We start from the raw sequence: 17,706 nt of genomic DNA on the forward strand, positions 1-17,706 counted from the left end.
ATAAACTAAGGCATTTTACCGGCTTACAACACAATATTCTGTCTTCCCGAATTTTACAATTGTTTTAAAGAAGTGAATCGGAGTTAGTCGGTAGGATATTTGTTTATTTCCGCGCTCACAGCTCGACGACGCCTTTTCACCGAATACCACACAAAGCTGACGACGGGATGTTTCGCCACCCGAACTTCTCCCTTAGGGGTGGTTTCCTGTCACGAGCACAGGGTTGCTAAATGCGCGGCAAAGGCGGCCGAGAGTCCTGTGCTCGGATTGGGAGCTGCACTGGCGAATTGTTTGTTTTTATTGATACTAATTTTTCCTCTGCTTCTCCTCTTCCCTCAGCTGTTTCTCCCTGAGCTTTTCCTCCTTCTGCAGCTGTTTCTCCCTTAACTTCCGCTCCTTCTCCCTCTTCTTCGCGAGTGCGGGATCGTCGTTGTCCTCGTTGGGATCCTTTTCCTCCTTCTTCTCCTCTTCATCGGGAATCTGCTCGAGTCCCTATAGAAAAAGAAGCTTTACACCTGAGGCAGCATACCAATCTGTGAAGAACTACAGGAAAAACTCAAAGACGACCATTTCAACTATCACTTCCGAACTGCACGTTTCGTTTATTCACTTTTGCACTTAAGCTTAGACGGAAAACTTTACTTAATTAAAATTAGTTTGTTTTCTCATCCGGTATGGCATCCAGACCCTGCAAGAAGATTGGTACGGTTCTTTATAGATGGAATAGGTTCATAAAACTCTTTGGATGAGCGTGCAGGAACGAATGATGTTGGTAGAAAAACAAAAAACATTAAGTACCGCCACCAATGTTTTATAACAATGTTAGTAAATGAAATTGACGTAGAAAACACAGTATTAATATACGATTCCTTCAAAATAGGGAAAAATATTACTTCTCAAATTTTAAAACCAAGTTCGTGTTAGTGACGAAAAAAGTTTATAACACCAATATCGATCTAAATCAATTAATATAATTCAAAGAAAAACATAAACAACAAAACCAAAATGAGCGTGCATATTTATGGAGTGAGGCTATGAGATAACAAAACTGCTGCCAGAAATATGCCAAAATCAAAAGCGTGATAGTTGGCCGCACAAAAATCAGCTGTAGGCAGGCCAGACTATAGCATGCCACTTACGTTCATCTTGTAGGGATTGTCGGTCAGTCGGAAATCGCGCTGGTACATAACTCGGCTGAAACGCTCGTCCATGTTGCGCCGGAAAGCCTGTGGAACACACGAAAACTATTAGAAACTCCGTAGCCAGTGATCACCAGTGTTCCGTAGAACTTGTTGCGAAAAGCAGGCGGTTGAATAATGTTTAACAGATTTCGATTGGTGCACAAACAGCTGCGGTTATATAAGAATTTCGAGCTGCTGGGTCAGAAGGCCAGCGTGGAACTCACATTGCCGATCGTCAGCTTGTCCAGGCCGTACATGGCGTATATGGGCACCGACAGGAGCGTGGTGATGATCACGGCACCAGGTAGGATTTCGAACCACATATTGTCGGGAAATAGATTGTTATGATATTTTCTACAAGACGACACCCAGTGTGACCACGTATGTACCGTTCCAATATACAGGTAGCCCCACAAAATATACCAAAAACTAGAATGTTGAACTAGAGGTGGGCCAGTAACGATAAGAAAGTGACGGTGACTGAGTTCTATTCTGCTACTTCGATTTAAAAAATGGTTTTGTCGAACAGTTATTTGAATGAATTTATATTAAAAATATTATTATGCAAATGTGAAAAGTGTATTTTAGGCTGAGGTCTGATCCAAGCACGTCCATTTAACCGAAGATCTATATTAATTTAATTGCTTTAATAATAATTAAGTTTCCGATATAACAAGTAATAATACTAATGTAATTTAAAAAAGTGATTACTGAATTTTCAGTACCTATGACACGGCTTACACAGAGAGATATATTTACTTTAAAAAACTAAAAGTTTCAGTGTAAGGTTGTGCGACCGTTTTGCGTTCGATCCCGATTGGTATTTTTCCCGGTACATTTGCGGTACATGCAGCTGCCCCATTTTTTTGCACTCACATCTCGGTCCTACCAATCCAATTCTTCATTGAACAGCGACCAAGGAATTCGCAGAGAGTTCTGAGCGCAGCAACAGCAGCAAGCAGACTACCAACAACGAGCAGAGCGACAAATCAGTGGAGAGCAGGATGGCCACCAGCGGTATTGTCGAGTCATTTCCCACGGGCGCCCTGGTTCCCAAGGCGGAGACGGGGGTGCTGAACTTCCTGCAGAAGTACCCGGAGTACGATGGACGCGACGTCACCATAGCCATCTTCGATTCCGGCGTTGATCCCCGGGCAACGGGACTGGAGGTGAGTTGGCACTTTTTTCACACTGTCTATACCGGTGACTAAGTACTGGTACTGGTGATTCTACTACTATTCACAATGTTCCTTTTTACCAATTTTATTCTGTTTCGTTCTTTCTACATTCTACTTTGCCTCCTCTCGCGTGCTCCTTCGTTCTTCTGCTCTCCTTTTACCCATACCGATTTCTACCCGCTCCTGCTCCTCCCCGACAGACGTTGTGCGATGGGAAGACCGTTAAAGTAATAGAGCGGTACGACTGCTCCGGATGCGGCGACGTGGACATGAAGAAGAAGGTGACGCCGGATGAGAACGGCAACCTGAAGGGCCTGTCCGGGAACTCGCTCAAACTCAGCCCGGAGCTGATGGCTCTGAACACAGATCCGGAGAAGGCGGTGCGAGTGGGTCTCAAGAGCTTCAGCGATTTGGTGCCCTCCAAGGTGCGGAACAACATTGTGGCCCAGGCCAAGCTGAAGCACTGGGACCAGCCGCACAAGACGGCCACTGCCAACGCCAGTCGCAAGATTGTTGAATTTGAGTCACAAAATCCAGGTGAGCCAAGAAATTTATTACTTACTTGGCAAAATTACCAACCACTTATCGTTGCAGGAGAAGCCTCAAAACTGCCCTGGGACAAGAAGATATTGAAAGAGAATCTAGACTTTGAGCTAGAGATGCTGAATAGCTACGAGAAGGTGTACGGCGACATTAAGACCTCCTACGATTGCATCCTTTTTCCCACGGCCAACGGCTGGCTGACAATTGTCGACACCACGGAGCAGGGCGATCTGGACCAGGCCCTGCGCATTGGCGAGTACTCGCGGACGCACGAGACCCGCAACGTGGACGACTTTCTTTCTATATCGGTGAACGTCCACGACGAGGGTAACGTTCTGGAGGTGGTCGGCATGAGCTCACCCCACGGCACCCACGTATCGTCCATTGCCAGCGGCAACCACAGCTCCCGGGACGTGGATGGCGTGGCGCCGAATGCTAAGATCGTGTCAATGACTATCGGCGATGGTCGACTTGGGTCTATGGAGACTGGCACGGCACTCGTGCGGGCCATGACCAAGGTAATGGAACTATGTCGCGATGGCAGACGCATCGATGTGATCAACATGAGCTACGGCGAGCACGCCAATTGGTCAAATTCCGGGTAAGAAAGAGCGAGAAGCCGACGGCAGCTAATCCCAAAGTTGGTGATGTCTTTTAGTGGGTCTGGGTCGGAAGAAATGCGTCGCAGAAGAAAGAAGATGTGTGCGTCTAGGTAAATGCCATGCGAAATCCAAATACTCACACACTCCAATCCTCTTGTCTCCGACACGTTCTAGCCGCCAAACACCTAACTGATAACCATCAAAAGTCATGAAAAGAAACCTAATCTTTATCTCTAATCTCTTGCAGCCGCATTGGGGAGCTCATGAACGAGGTTGTCAACAAGTATGGCGTTGTATGGGTGGCTTCGGCCGGCAACCATGGTCCGGCACTATGCACTGTGGGAACTCCGCCGGATATTAGCCAGCCCAGTTTGATTGGCGTAGGCGCATACGTATCACCCCAAATGATGGAGGCCGAGTACGCGATGCGAGAGAAACTGCCCGGCAACGTGTACACTTGGACATCGCGAGATCCCTGCATCGACGGAGGACAGGGCGTGACCGTGTGCGCTCCGGGCGGAGCCATTGCGTCCGTGCCTCAGTTTACTATGAGCAAGTCCCAGCTGATGAACGGTACCAGCATGTCGGCACCTCATGTCGCCGGCGCCGTAGCCCTGCTCATCTCCGGTCTGAAGCAACAGAACATCGAGTATTCGCCGTACAGTATTAAGCGGGCGATCAGCGTCACTGCCACCAAGCTGGGTTACGTGGATCCCTTTGCTCAGGGCCATGGCTTGCTCAATGTCGAGAAGGCATTCGAGCATCTGATTGAGCACCGCCAGTCCAATGATAATATGCTCAGGTGAGTACTGCAAGCCGCCAATCAGACGATTGCAACAAAAAACACCTTGCTATAACCGGTGTAATTAATTGACGTTCATAAGCAGCCAAAAATCAATTCAACAATTAGATACAAGCGAAATTATACCGGTTATTATTTCGGGTTTAATGATGTTAATCGAATAATTCCAAATATGTAGAAGCAAATGATAAGCGCACTTTCTGGTTTTATATTTTAATGAATATCTGCTGATATTATTAGATGGAAGAATAATAGTTAATTATTAAGCAATATTCTGGAACTCATTTTATAATCACAATTGTCCATCCAAATTATAAATTCTTTTGGTTTTAACCCTTTAGGTTCTCCGTGCGCGTGGGCAACAACCAAGCAAAGGGGATTCATTTGCGTCAAGGCTTGCAGCGCAAGTTCGTCGACTACAACGTGTATATAGAGCCAATATTCTTCAATGACAAGGAGGCGGGTGAGTTGGTACTTTAGGTCGTGCCGTTCGAGTTCTTAACCTTCGTTCTCTGTAGATCCCAAGGACAAGTTCAACTTTAATGTACGCCTGAATCTTATTGCCTCGCAGCCGTGGGTGCAGTGTGGAGCTTTCCTGGATCTTAGCTATGGCACCCGCTCCATTGCCGTGCGCATCGATCCCACTGGACTCCAGCCAGGCGTTCACAGCGCTGTGTAAGAAGCTTCTCAACTAAAAGCGGGACTCCCTCTCTAATCTGTTTTTTTACCTAAAATTTACCCAGAATTCGGGCTTATGACACTGACTGCGTGCAGAAGGGCTCTCTCTTTGAGATTCCTGTCACGGTGGTGCAGCCCCATGTGCTGGAGTCGGACAACACGCCCGTTTTTGAACCCGCCTCTTCCAAGGCAGACAATAGCGTGGAGTTTCAGCCAAACACCATTCAAAGGGACTTCATTCTGGTGCCAGAACATGCTACTTGGGCGGGTGAGTGTCCCTCCTTAAAAAAAGGTTAAAAACTGACACTAGAGACACACTACTTCCTCATGCAGAGCTGCGTATGCGTATCACCGATCCCAATCGTGGCAAGGACATTGGCAAGTTCTTTGTACACACGAACCAACTGCTTCCCAAGCAATCCTGCCGTAAGCTTGAGACCATGAAGATCGCGGTTGTCGGCTCGGAAAACGAATCTACAATGGCTTTTAAAGTTAAGGTTGGTAAATTGATTTAAACCTTTCCATTTCATCATACTGATTTAAACCTACATTTGTTTTGCAGCCTGGCAAGATTCTGGAGCTTTGCATTGCCAAGTACTGGTCGAACTATGGCCAGAGTCATCTGAAGTACAGCTTGCGTTTCCGTGGCGTGGAAGCGCACAATCCCAATGCCTGTGAGTGCTTCGTATTATGCTAATCGGCTCTGTTGGAGTAAAATAACAATAATTTTTTAGACGTCATGCATGCGGGCAGGGGAATTCATAAGCTGGAGATCGAGGCCCTAGTTTCGGAGGATGTGAAACCCCTGCTACAGCTGAAGAATGCCGAAGTGGTGCTAAAACCGACAGAGGCCAAGATCTCGCCACTAAGTGCCACCCGAGACGTTATTCCAGACGGACGTCAGGTGTACCAGAACCTGCTGGTCTTTAACTTGAACGTGGCCAAGCCCGCAGATGTGTCGATATACGCACCGATCTTCAACGACTTGTTGTATGAAGCGGAGTTTGAGTCTCAGATGTGGATGCTTTACGATGCAAACAAGGCGCTGGTGGCCACTGGCGATGCCCACTCCCACACTTCCTTCACAAAGCTCGATAAGGGCGAATACACAATTAAACTGCAGGTGCGTCACGAGAAGCGCGAACTGCTGGAGAAGATCTCGGAGGCAAACCTGGTGGCCTCATTCAAGCTGACCAACCTGCTCACCCTTGACTTCTACGAGAACTACAATCAGTGCATCGTGGGAGGTACTAAGTACGTCTCGGGGCAGTTGAGGGGATCCACCCGGGTGCTGTATATCGCTCCAATTACCCAGGAGCGACTTACCAAGGCCAATCTACCCGCTCAATGCGCCTGGCTAAGTGGCAATCTCGTATTCCCGCAAGATGAGGCCGGACGACGCGTGGCTCAGCATCCCTTCACTTACATACTGAATCCCGCTGAAAAGAAGGCACACACGAATGGCTCAAGTAACGGTTCCAGCGCTGCAGGGTCCACAGCTGCAGCAGCTGCTGCCCCCTCTGCTAATGGCACAAAGCCGAAAGCTCCGGCGACTCCACAAGCGGCCACCTCGGTGACTAATCCTGCGGCCGGCGATGGAATCACAGCTCAGAATGACCCTCCGGTGGACAGCAGTGTCAGTCCCGCCTCACCCAAAAAGGGCAAGGCCAATGCCGACGACTATGCCGAAAGTTTGCGCGACTTCCAATGCTCGCACATAGTCAAGTGTGGTAGGACATAAAAAAGAGCTCATTGTTTTCTGATTAATTTCCTAAATTATCTTCTTACAGAGCTGGAAATGGCAGAGAAAATCTATAATGAGGTGGTGGCTGCGCATCCCAAGCATTTGCAGGCAAACCTGCTGCTTATCCAGAATATCGAGTCAAACCAGCTTAAGTCGCAATTGCCGCTGACCTTCGTCAATGCCCAAAAGACATCTCCACCAGAAGCAGGCGAAAGTTCCGACAAGCAAAAGGAGGATCAAAAGAAACTACGAAGCGCCCTGGAGCGCATTGTTAAGCTAGCCGACAAGGTGATCCAGGAGACCGATGCCGAGGCACTGCTCTCCTACTATGGCCTGAAGAACGATACTCGTGCCGATGCAGCCAAGATAAAGACGTAAGTTGTGTAATTGTGTTAGGCATTCCAATCAGGAAATAATTGCCTTTTCCTTTAGCAACATGGACAAACAGAAGAACAATCTCATTGAGGCGCTAAGCAAGAAGGGCATTGCTCTGGCCAAGCTGGCCGTTTTAGACGACAGCATCAAGGATCGCCTGGCCGAGATCAACGATCTGTATAGTGAGATTATCAAGTTCGTAGACGCCAACGACTCGAAGGCCATCCAGTTCGCTTTGTGGCACGCCTATGCCCATGGCCACTACGGTCGCATGTACAAGTACGTAGTGAAGCTGATCGAGGAGAAGCGCTCCCGCGATTACTTCGGGGAGCTGGCCGCCATCAACGGCGCCCTGGGTCACGAGCACATCTGTACTGTCATCAACCGTATGATGGTCACTGCCTTTCCGAGCAGCTTCCGTTTGTTCTGAGCACCATTCGACAGAAGTCGCAACAAATATTCACGCTTCGATGCGATCATTGTTTTTTATAACTAATGTAATCCTAACTAATGTATGAATAAATGCTATTAATTGAAGTAAGTTGCTTCTTTTGAACCAAATTTGTTAATTTAATGAAGTATAAATCAAGTATAGATTTCCCTAAAGAATTGAACAATTGAGCAGTTATGAAAATTTGAAATCCCGCCAAACCGTTACAGCGTCGAATGCAGCATTTTCCAATACTGGCTCCTGGTAATTGAGCCGACTCCGCGCGACGGTCATACTTATTGCAGCAAAAAAACAAAAAACAATGCAGACGCACACGCGAGTGTAAAATGGGTAAGTTTGACAGAAAAAGCGCAGTTAAAAACTGGAAAATTGTCCAATTGTGCGGTTAACAATATGAACTCGCTGGTGACAGGTGAAAAGTGAAAGAAAAGCGACTTTCAACTGCAGTTTCCTGCTACGTAGTTGCGATGAGGCTTCCGCCTGTGTGTGCAAGTGTGTGTGTGCGTGTATGTATTGGCCGATCGATTTTATTTTGCATATTCAAGGACAAGCGAAGTCCTGCGGGAAAGTGCGGCCGGGATTTGAAGAAACGAGAATCGGGGCGGCGCCGGAAACTGGAGCGAGCTCCCGGTCCCAAGCTGAATGACTCAGTAATCGCAGCACAAATCCCCGGGACGATATCAGCTTCGCAATCTGTGTACATGCATTTGTTGCTCAAGTTCCACCCCGCATCCAGTCCCATCTCACCAGTCCCACTCCCACTCCAACCTACCCCTTGCCCACCCAGTGTGTCAACTCCGGAGAGGACAAACAATGGCCCCTTGCAGCCGGATGACAAATGCGGGTGCAGCGACATCAAGAAAGAACCTTCGACTCTGGCGACGCGACTATCAGACACTCTTCTTTTTAAGTTTGCCTATGAAGTGCATTAGCATTGTGTGCTATGTGCAATGAGTTACAATTCAGACCCTAGGTTTTGAATTAGATCGACGTGTTGTGATTTACGGAAGTTAATCTTTTATTTTACCCAAATAGATTACTCAGTATGAACATCACTTTCTGGTTAGAATTCAATTGGAGTGGCACATCTAGTTAGATATTTTGCACCAATATCATTTAAGATGGTATCTTCCATCATGAAACTTCCGAAAACCTCACCTTTCAGCGGAGGTGAGAGCTGTATACATTTGAATGAATGTGTGAACGAGTGTAGGGTATAAAACAAGGCAATTGGAATTCTGTGTCAATGTGCTCACGTACTCCTGTGTGAGAGGATGTGGGTGAGGGAGCGGGTGCGGGTGCGGGGGCGTAACTTTTGGGTATTCAGGAGATGTGTGTGTTTTATTTTATCATATTCAAAAAACCATCTGCGTTGGCGGATCGATCGTTAAAGAAGTTATTTATTGCCTAGGGTATTCCCCCTTTCCGTTCTTCACTTCAAAGATAAGGGCCCCCAAGATTTGGTCTTGTGCGGTCGCTTATATAGTATCTATATAATATATACCGACGATCTTAATGTGTTTATTTTTGTACATTCTTATTCCCCGGTTCCAGAGTATCCACAAATTGATTTATACGAATTCCTCACTGAGTCTGAACTGCAGCAGTACTACAATGCCGTCAAGTGAGTGACCCAAAAAGCGGAAGCACTTCCCCCCTATCTCCGACCGAACTAACTCATTATACTTTTTACTCCCCGCAGAAACGAATTGAAAATAACGAATGCGGCCCAATTTAAGTATGCAGCGGACGAGGATTTGCGTTTCATCGGGCTCTCGCGCCCGGAAATCCGGAGGCTGCGTAAGTTCTACGAGAAGCATTTTCCCCACAGCTACCTCAGCAAGATCAAGCGTCTGCTGCAGGCGCCCGGCACTATGGTTAAGCGGGAAGAGGCGCCTGGCGGCGGAGGTCAAGTGGCGCTGGATGGCAGTAGTGCCTCTGCATGCTCCTCTCTGGCCGCCAAGAACGGAGCCAGTTCTCCGAGCAAGGTGCCCAACAACAAGCACATTATACCGGCGGACTCCATTAGTGTAAACAAGCAGCTGGGAACCGGTGAATTTGGGATCGTCCAACAGGGAGTCTGGTCCAATGGCAGCGAAAGGGTGAGTCAGATCAGTCTTTATCATCTTGCAATTATTATCCTCCATCTTTGACAGATCCAAGTGGCTATTAAGTGCCTGTGTCGAGAGCGCATGCAGTCAAATCCCATGGAGTTCCTTAAAGAGGCGGCCATTATGCATTCCATCGAGCACGAGAATATCGTGCGTCTATACGGCGTGGTCCTGGCCACTGATTCGCTCATGCTGGTCACTGAGCTCGCCCATCTGAGATCGCTGTTGGAATGTCTCAAGGACTCGGGACTGCGAGTCAGTTTCCTTACCATTCCCACGCTCTGTGAGTTCGCGCTACAGATCTGCAATGGAATGCGCTACTTGGAACAGAAGCGCCTCATACACAGAGACCTTGCGGCGCGAAATATTTTAGTCTTCAGCAAGGACAAGGTCAAGATCTCCGACTTTGGCCTGTCGCGGGCACTAGGCGTGGGCAAGGACTACTACAAGACCAACTTCAACGTGAATTTAAAGCTGCCGATCGCATGGTGTGCGCCCGAGTGCATCAACTATCTGCGCTTTACCAACGCCTCAGATGTGTGGGCCTTTGGAGTGTGCCTGTGGGAAATGTTCTCATACGGCTTTCAGCCCTGGGCGGCACTTACCGGTTTGCAGATCCTTGAGGCCATTGACGCACCCAACTACCAGCGGCTTGAACAGCCCGACTGCTGTCCCAGCGAGTATTATACATTGATGATGAAGTGCTGGCAGGACGACGCTGCCAAGCGACCGCGCTTCGGTGAAATCTATGACCAACTGCCTGATATGAAGCCAGAGCAGCTCAAAGCTGTAGTGAATTGCACAGAACCCAAGAAGGACCATCTACTTTATCGCCAGGGGGATATTATAAGCGTTCTAGACCGCAACACAGGCACACCCTTCTGGAAAGGAGTGCTTAGCACCGGCAAGACGGGCTACTTCAACCCCTCCAACACTGTGGCCTTCCTCGAAGGTCTGCCCAGCTCCACGCGTGATTCATTCAGCCGGGTGAGTGACCACAGAATCAGCAAGCGCAAGCTGCGCACCGAGATGATTTCGAAGCCACAGAACGACTTCAAGCACACCGGCCACGTTGGTATTGACGGAGCAACATTTGGAGACATCGCATTCCTAGGAAGTTCGCAAAATGTGAGTCCTATAACGCAGTCAATTTCATTCTCTTTACTTATACGTAATGTTAATTGTTTCAGTACAATCACGTACCCAAGCAGATAGTGACGCCCTACAAACCCTCGGAGGACATTGAACAAACACCCCTGCTACTGCCGCCAACGCCCACGAGTCCCGATTCTCTACAGACTGCCAGTGGGTATTTCCCAGAGGGTGCCAACAGCGGAGGCGCCATGGGCACCTCTATGAACCCCACATTCATTCCATCCGCCGAGCACACTCCCAAGCTGATAGCCACCAACGGCCAGAGCTCATTCGACTTTGCCAGCGGGTCTACAAATCCGTTTTTCCTTAATAGAGGAGACGAAGAACTGGAGTTTGGCTTGCATAACAACAACTATGGTGCGGATGGTAAGAGTGTCCATTCGGAAACGGGCTGGCGCCCCACCTCTCGGAGTATTGTAGATGATCCTCATGAATACCACGAGATATCAGATGATGAGATTGCGGCTGACAAGCTGGACTTTGGCCCTTCGCTGTTGGATGAGATTAACTCGATGTTTGGATCGATTAGCGCAGCTACAGGCAGTCACCCCAAGTCGCCCGGATTTGATCACGTGAACAGCAAAAATGAGATTACGGAAATGTCGGCCAAGTTGGGCCAAAAAAGTGGCGACACCAATGGCAATAAGCATGGCCATGGGCTGCTGCCCACGCTCTCGAAAAAGAAATCATCGGGAACTGTGAAACCTATTTCTGTAAAGGATGAGAAGATTCTCAACCATGCCATCGAGATAGCAAACGAGATTAGTGCTAGGTAAGCTGCCCTCTATTTAATCTGTTAAATAACTTCTAATTAAACTGTTTTTGGTTTTAGGTCGATGATTGATCTGGTCTCTGATCAGACACCCGTCATCCACAGTCCAAAGCGCAAATTTAGTTTCAGGTTTCCGCACTTGAGTAATAATGGAAGCGGCGACAAGGCTGGAGGCTTAGGAGCCAGCGGTTCCGCCCACACTCCCACCCATGGCAATGCATCGCCATTTTCCAAGAAAAAGAATTTCACCGAGGAACTGCAGAGCATTCCGGATATACAGGTAAGCCCAATAAAGAGTCTGATCAGTTTAGATAGCCATTATTGCTCTGCCGCCGATCTCCGGTTCTAAAATAGATTCTAATCCTTGAGTTTTGTCTACACTCTGCTCTTTCTCCTTCATCTACATCGTTGCCCTTTCATTTCCCCTTTTGCGTTTGCGTTTGGCATTTTGTTTTGGTTGTTTTCTCGTTTTGCTCCTCCATTGATCCGAGCAGCGTTTCCGCTCGCTGAGCGAAATCAAGAACAGCACCGATCTACGTGTACCCATCTTTGACAAGGAGAGCTCCGATTTCCTATTTCAAAAGTCGCGCGAGATCCTTAGCAGGCCATTGAATCTAGAGCGAGAGTGTGTGGATGAACTGCCGCCAAAGAGTATCGACGACAACATCATGGACATTGAAAACACACTGAAAGCGCTCAACCTGGACTTTATGCACACCTACACGGAGTTGGATAAAAGCGACTCCAACGACACGATTCTCAACGACCAGCTGCCCCACATGGCCAGTCTGGACGACGGGATCAGCAGTGCAACCGGCAGCCTGAAGTCGGCGGTGTACAGCTACAGCAACGGCGTGCAGACCATGTTCGATTTCAATGCGGCCACCAGTCACCTGGACAAGCACCTCCAGTACATGCATACCCAGGCCCAGCTGAGCGCCGCTGCCCCCGTCGATCCCAAGCCCATGGATGACAAACGGTCGAGCACTCCAGACACGGGATTCGCCTCGCGCGACACCAACATCTCCCTGTCGCGTCGTAGTAGCCAAAAGTCCAGCTACAGTCCCCAGGAAAGTTTTCATTTTCCGCTGAAGGGCGAGGCCCTTTTCAGCGCACCACCAGTGGTTATGTCTGGAGGATATGCCAGCCTCAAGGATGAGCTCGGCTACGAGAGATTTGGAAACGGAGCCACGAAGCAGATGCTGGCCAGCGCCTCGCCCATTAAGTCTGGAGCGGGTTTGAATGCCAGCAGTGGCTCTGTTTACATGGGATCCAAGGGCTACCGCCAGCGTTCGACATCATTCAACGAGAGCTTCCATCCCATTTCGCCGGTTCTCTCGGAACCGCCCCAGCGAGACAGAGGCGTGATCCAGCGACAAGTGAGACTGGAGCAGCAGCCGCCTTTGCCACGTCGCTCCGCCTCGTATAAGCCCCGTTCCATCAGAGCCCGCACTCTAAGGCGGTTGAGTTACAATCCTATGACTCTGGATTCGAGTTCATCCAGCGGCGAGGAGCCTGTCAAGCCAAGTCTGGCCCGCTCCGAGTGCGACATCCGCGCCAGAGTGGCGGCCAGCTCGAACTCGTCGTTGGGAAGACGCCGCCGAGCGGGAATGAATCGCCAGGTGCAGTCCGCATGCCACGACGAACGTGAGGTTATCATCTCTCCTCGACAAATGTACGGATCCAATTCGAGCATCAAATCGGCGCCGCACTATAATATTGGAGGGCAAAGACGCATCTTTCACAGAGGAGGACCCGGCGTGATGGGTGGTGGCTACGAGCAGTTCCAATACGACGAGCGCATTTACGATTTCGGAGGTCGTGGTCCGGGCAACAATTACAATATGGCTCAAGCGAGTTACTTGAGCTCTAGTCAAAAGCCCAGCTATCTCTTAAATGGATCCGAATTGCCCGGATCCGGATCGGGCTCCTCTTCGGCGGCTTCGTCAGCCGTCCAGGCAACCTACAGAACAGGAACCGGAGCGTCTGTACAGCGACCAATGAGCGGAGGAGCTGCTCTGCACGAGTTCGATATTAGTCGACTTACGGGAAAGAGCCCCACTTCCACTAACTTCGTGGGAAGTTCCCCTGAGGAACTGAAACAGCGCCAGCTTTCTGTGGGCTCCCTCCAAGCGCCAACTAAAAAGGTAGCGATGCCCCAGCGACCTACGGAATTCCACTGGCCGGAGAAGATACATGCATCGGCGGTAAAGCAGCACGAGATGCACTGGCGACAAGTGCAACAGCAGCAGTCGCTGCCCACGGCATCGATTATCACAGCAGCGGTCGGCGGAGCAGTTGCAGCCCGAAGATCCAGTGATAGCTCCTCCTCGTCGAGCACCGAGAGCGGGGATGAGTTCCAGTTCCGGCGCGAGTTCGTGGCGCCGCGAATTCCGCCCAGTCCGGCTCCATAACTAAGGAAAATGCTGAAATACGTTCTCAATTTACTGTTTGGCAATGTGATGTCCGATTAGTGGCGATGGGGAGGGATACGAGGAGATGCGAATTGAATCCGGAAAGTCGTGGTCACGAATGGATGCTCCGCAAGGAGCTTGGCGGTGTTGTGTTTGTGCTACTGTCTGTGTGTGAGGAATAGAGCGTAGAGTGTTGGCGTCGAAGAGTAAATTGTAGAAGTATTTACAGCGAATAGATTATATATTTTTTGGATTTGAATTTTTTGAAGCGAGATGAGAGTGTGCCTTATAGGAAAACACCGAAGACCTCTCAGAACAGATAATAATGATGTGCAGATCAGCTGCATACCTTCCAACCTTCCATTACATCATCTATACACATGGTTCATCGTCACCAACAGCTAAACTCCATTGCATCAATAACAGCGGTTTCCTTTTCCAATTCGATAAAGAATGTTCAAATATAGTGGTCTGTAATTGGGTTCAGACATCTAAACCTAATTGTAAACGCCATATTTCGTCCACTTCTATCCAATTTGAAAAGGAAAACGCCGCGAAAGTTTTCTCCGCCTTTCTCAAACAGAAAAATAGTAATAGCCTTACGTCAATATACCAAACGTTTCTTCAACTTTTCACTACAAACTAGCATATATAACAAAGATAATGGCTTCCAAACGGAATAGAAAATGTTCAAGAATTTTGTAAAATGAAACCCAACAAGAGCTTGGTTGTCGAAAACAGTATTGCAAGGCACACGACAAACACAAAACACCTACACTTTTCGAGGGGAATCCAACTAGACAGGGTATTACCTATTGCCGGTGGGAGCTGTATCCTTAGAGCCCACGGTAGTTATAAGTCACACAGACACAGAAAACAACTAGACAGACAGTCACCCACACAAAACTGTTGACAATCCTCAGAACTTGTCCACATCCCTAGACACTCGTCGGAGCAAGAATCCCGTACGGATTATGTGCCATATCCTGACGCTTGCATTTTTTATGAAACCAAAGCTAAAGCGAAACCAAAACCAAAAGCAAAACCAAAACCAAACAAGTTAGACGATACCGAAACCAAGAGAAGCATTTACGCTCACTTTAACTAGAGTGTCGAACCCTAAGTATCTTTAAGATTGGAGATTGAAGAGTCAAATATTGGCGTACTAACCAAAACGAAACCGAAAGCAAAACTAAAATAACCTTAAATTGAATTGCCGGCGGCTGCAAAGTGTCGAACGTTTTTGATAACCTCACTAAGAATATATTATATGAATTAAACTTACTAAAAGATTTTCGCATTCTATGCATTTATGGATAACATTAACATGAGAATATTATATACAGATTATATATACACCTACCTAAATCTAAATCAACCTAATTTTATGTATACAAATATTTAGTACGAAACATGATATTCTAAACTATGCGTTTGAAGCGTTTCAACCCAGAGAACATTAAACTAAAATTAAAACCAAAATTTACTCGAGTATTATACAAGAAACCCCAAAGCTAAACTAAACTACATTTAACTAAGCGACAACTATTTAAAAAACAAAACCGTTTGAATTCTAAGAACCAAACAAGTTAATTGGTAATCAAAAAAGAAAATGTTGTGCATATTTAAAGGGATTCAATAAAAGAAAACTAATTCTGAATTTCAATACTGGCGTTGGGTCTTTCGATCGATTAGTATACATTGATTCCCCCGAAGCTTTAGTTATTATTGTTTTGAATCCCTACATTATCATTTTGTACAATTTCATTTCCATTCAATTTATTCCCAACCCGCCCACACAGTCGCTGATCGGCAAGGAGGGACTGGAGGCCTACAACAGCCTGATCGAGCGCAAGGCCCTGCTGGACATTGGTCCCAGTCCGGCGGCCACCTTGCTCCGCCACCTGGACACCGACGAATTCGATCTGCAGAGCCTTCACCAGTCGCAGCGCCCGATGACATTGCCCACTCGAGGTGCCACCCAGCGGGTGCGCAAGGCGGAACTGGCCGCCGGGCTGAGTCGCCACAATGACGAGAACTCCAATTCGCTGGAGGCTTGCGAGAGTCCCAGCTACATGACCCACGACAGCTACAAGTTTCCCGAGGCGCAGCCGACAGAACAGCTTCCGGAGCCGGAACCGGAGTCGCCGAACCCCATTCCCCTGCCGCCGCGCGAGGGCAAAAAGCAGGTGAAGACCAGCACCAAGCGCCATGTGCGCAAGTATCCGTTGATAATCCCGGCCAACGGTTTGCAACGCACCCTCAGCAAGCTGACGGACTTTGGTGACGAGCCTTCGAAATCAACGGAGCTCTCCACCTCCTCCCAACCACAGCCAGGACGAGCCATCGAAGTAGTGGCCGCCGTCCGGCCGAGTGGCATGCGCCGTCCGTCGCGGCCCTCGGAGCGGGAGTACGAGAACATGCCGACGGTGGAAAAGGAAGCCGCACACACCTACCAGAACTTGGATAAGCTGGCACCCGCTGATGCTGCCGGCTTGACGGATACAGCTTCGCTGCAGTTCGAGTCCATCCTGGAAGCTGACACCAGTAAGGAGGGCGTTCTGCAGTCGCCGGATGTCACCGACGGATTCTATAACTTTTCCATTCAGAAGGAGCACTACAACAAGGGCAAAGATGCCGAGTTTGAGGCCACTCAAATATCCGGCCTGTATGTAAACGATGACGAGCTTCGCAACCTGGACATCGAGAGTAGTCGCCGTACAGCCACTCCAGGCAGCAGTTGCAGCGCTTTGGAGTCGGAGGTTAGCCAACCAGATGTATTGCCGCCAACAGAGTCAGCGCCGGAAGTGAGTCGCTTCTCAAGTGCGGACAATGAGCTGGCTGGCAATGCCCTTTTTAAAAAGGTTCGAGCCTCCGTGAACATGGCCATGAACAGGAAGTCAGTAGCTGAAACCAGCTTAAGCTGCAGCCAACCAGGAGGAGCTTCTGCCAAGCCCCAAACTGAAGCAGAATACTTTGCAGCCACCGCCGCTCGACTGGCGGATTCCAATTCGGTGAGCTGTGAGGACCTGCTGGAGTTCTCTGACAAGAAGCCCAAGGGTTGCGAACGAGGCGTGGACTCGGATGAAGTGCGCATAATGGTGAAAGTGCTCGGGAAGGACGTGAGTTCACTGTACATAGAGAAACAAATATCATATAATCAAATGTTTATTTCACAGAGCACGCCCAACCGTTGCCTGGGTGCCCTGGAGTTCATCAACTGGGACGTGCACAAGTCTATCAAGCTCATCAAGTTGCAGAACCTGGTTAGCGAAGCCAATCTCAGCCTGGAAGCCTCATTTGAGGCGCTGCAGCAGCACGAATGGGATCTGCACACAACGGCCCACAAACTAAATGGCCTTAAACTTTAAATACTCCTCTAAGGGCCCCACTTCTGGATCGTCCCGATCTGGTTTCAACGACCGCCGTTGCCTTAACCTCATAACTATCGTTTCTAATTTGTAGGATAAGCATGGTATAGATCTAAGTAATTTGGAACTAACGTAATCACTGCTCGCCATTGGCTGCCTTCATTCGGATCCATAGAATCTCAGCATGTACTTATTCACGCATGCTTGGTCTGCATGCAAGTAACCAGCATCAAAATACACATTTATGCATATACGTACATATATAGGCATTTTCAATAAATTGTAAACATTTTACACACGGCCTTCAGTTGATTTAAAATGCTGACCTT

The 17,706-nt window shown here is 48.5% G+C and overlaps 3 protein-coding genes across 5 annotated transcripts; 2 read left to right on the plus strand and 1 right to left on the minus strand.

Annotated features, from left to right (window-relative positions):
* Positions 1-83: 83 nt before the first annotated feature.
* Positions 84-1,647, minus strand: LOC26536225 (DNA ligase 1). 2 transcript variants are annotated; one of them, XM_015197473.2, is made up of 3 exons: positions 1,406-1,647; positions 1,140-1,226; positions 84-492 (listed from the first exon to the last, which is right to left on the minus strand). In XM_015197473.2, the coding sequence occupies exons 1-3, from the start codon at positions 1,502-1,504 to the stop codon at positions 307-309; spliced, it is 372 nt and encodes a 123-aa protein (XP_015052959.1). In that variant the 5' UTR covers positions 1,505-1,647; the 3' UTR covers positions 84-306. The 2 variants fall into 2 exon arrangements, with proteins under 2 accessions (XP_015052959.1, XP_015052960.1); XM_015197474.2 differs by lacking the exon at positions 84-492 and adding an exon at positions 570-688 and having other exon boundaries at positions 1,406-1,608.
* Positions 1,648-2,067: 420 nt separating this feature from the next.
* On the plus strand, positions 2,068-7,664 carry LOC6530010 (tripeptidyl-peptidase 2). Its single transcript, XM_002090920.4, has 12 exons — positions 2,068-2,350; positions 2,560-2,896; positions 2,954-3,503; positions 3,752-4,306; positions 4,648-4,769; positions 4,825-4,981; positions 5,050-5,252; positions 5,318-5,481; positions 5,547-5,658; positions 5,719-6,714; positions 6,775-7,102; positions 7,161-7,664. Exons 1-12 carry the CDS (start codon positions 2,186-2,188, stop codon positions 7,531-7,533), a joined length of 4,062 nt encoding a protein of 1,353 aa, XP_002090956.2. The 5' UTR covers positions 2,068-2,185; the 3' UTR covers positions 7,534-7,664.
* Positions 7,665-7,801: 137 nt separating this feature from the next.
* LOC6530011 (activated Cdc42 kinase-like) lies at positions 7,802-17,634 on the plus strand. 2 transcript variants are annotated; one of them, XM_002090921.4, is made up of 8 exons: positions 7,802-7,884; positions 9,109-9,178; positions 9,257-9,656; positions 9,711-10,793; positions 10,856-11,592; positions 11,653-11,872; positions 15,809-17,128; positions 17,186-17,634. In XM_002090921.4, the coding sequence occupies exons 1-8, from the start codon at positions 7,881-7,883 to the stop codon at positions 17,375-17,377; spliced, it is 4,026 nt and encodes a 1,341-aa protein (XP_002090957.2). In that variant the 5' UTR covers positions 7,802-7,880; the 3' UTR covers positions 17,378-17,634. The 2 variants fall into 2 exon arrangements, with proteins under 2 accessions (XP_002090957.2, XP_039228078.1); XM_039372144.1 differs by lacking the exons at positions 15,809-17,128; positions 17,186-17,634 and adding an exon at positions 12,087-15,672.
* The last annotated feature ends 72 nt before the right edge of the window (positions 17,635-17,706 follow it).

This window comes from Drosophila yakuba, chromosome 2R (assembly GCF_016746365.2).
Source record: "Drosophila yakuba strain Tai18E2 chromosome 2R, Prin_Dyak_Tai18E2_2.1, whole genome shotgun sequence".
NCBI lineage: Eukaryota > Metazoa > Arthropoda > Insecta > Diptera > Drosophilidae > Drosophila > Drosophila yakuba.

What these genes read in the sequence shown, in the direction of transcription:
- LOC6530010 (XM_002090920.4), top strand. Translation starts at nt 2,186, where the DNA reads ATGGCCACCAGCGGTATTGTCGAGTCATTTCCCACGGGCGCCCTGGTT. An exon ending in TCCAATGATAATATGCTCAG is followed by an intron (nt 4,307 to 4,647) that starts GTGAGTACTGCA and finishes TTAACCCTTTAG; the next exon opens with GTTCTCCGTGCGCGTGGGCA. An exon ending in CCAGGCGTTCACAGCGCTGT is followed by an intron (nt 4,982 to 5,049) that starts GTAAGAAGCTTC and finishes AAATTTACCCAG; the next exon opens with AATTCGGGCTTATGACACTG.
- LOC6530011 (XM_039372144.1), top strand. An exon ending in CAGTACTACAATGCCGTCAA is followed by an intron (nt 9,179 to 9,256) that starts GTGAGTGACCCA and finishes TACTCCCCGCAG; the next exon opens with AAACGAATTGAAAATAACGA. An exon ending in GGTCCAATGGCAGCGAAAGG is followed by an intron (nt 9,657 to 9,710) that starts GTGAGTCAGATC and finishes CATCTTTGACAG; the next exon opens with ATCCAAGTGGCTATTAAGTG.
- LOC26536225 (XM_015197473.2), bottom strand. Translation starts at nt 1,504, where the DNA reads ATGTGGTTCGAAATCCTACCTGGTGCCGTGATCATCACCACGCTCCTG. An exon ending in ACAAGCTGACGATCGGCAAT is followed by an intron (nt 1,227 to 1,405) that starts GTGAGTTCCACG and finishes TGTGTTCCACAG; the next exon opens with GCTTTCCGGCGCAACATGGA. An exon ending in ACAATCCCTACAAGATGAAC is followed by an intron (nt 493 to 1,139) that starts GTAAGTGGCATG and finishes CTTTTTCTATAG; the next exon opens with GGACTCGAGCAGATTCCCGA.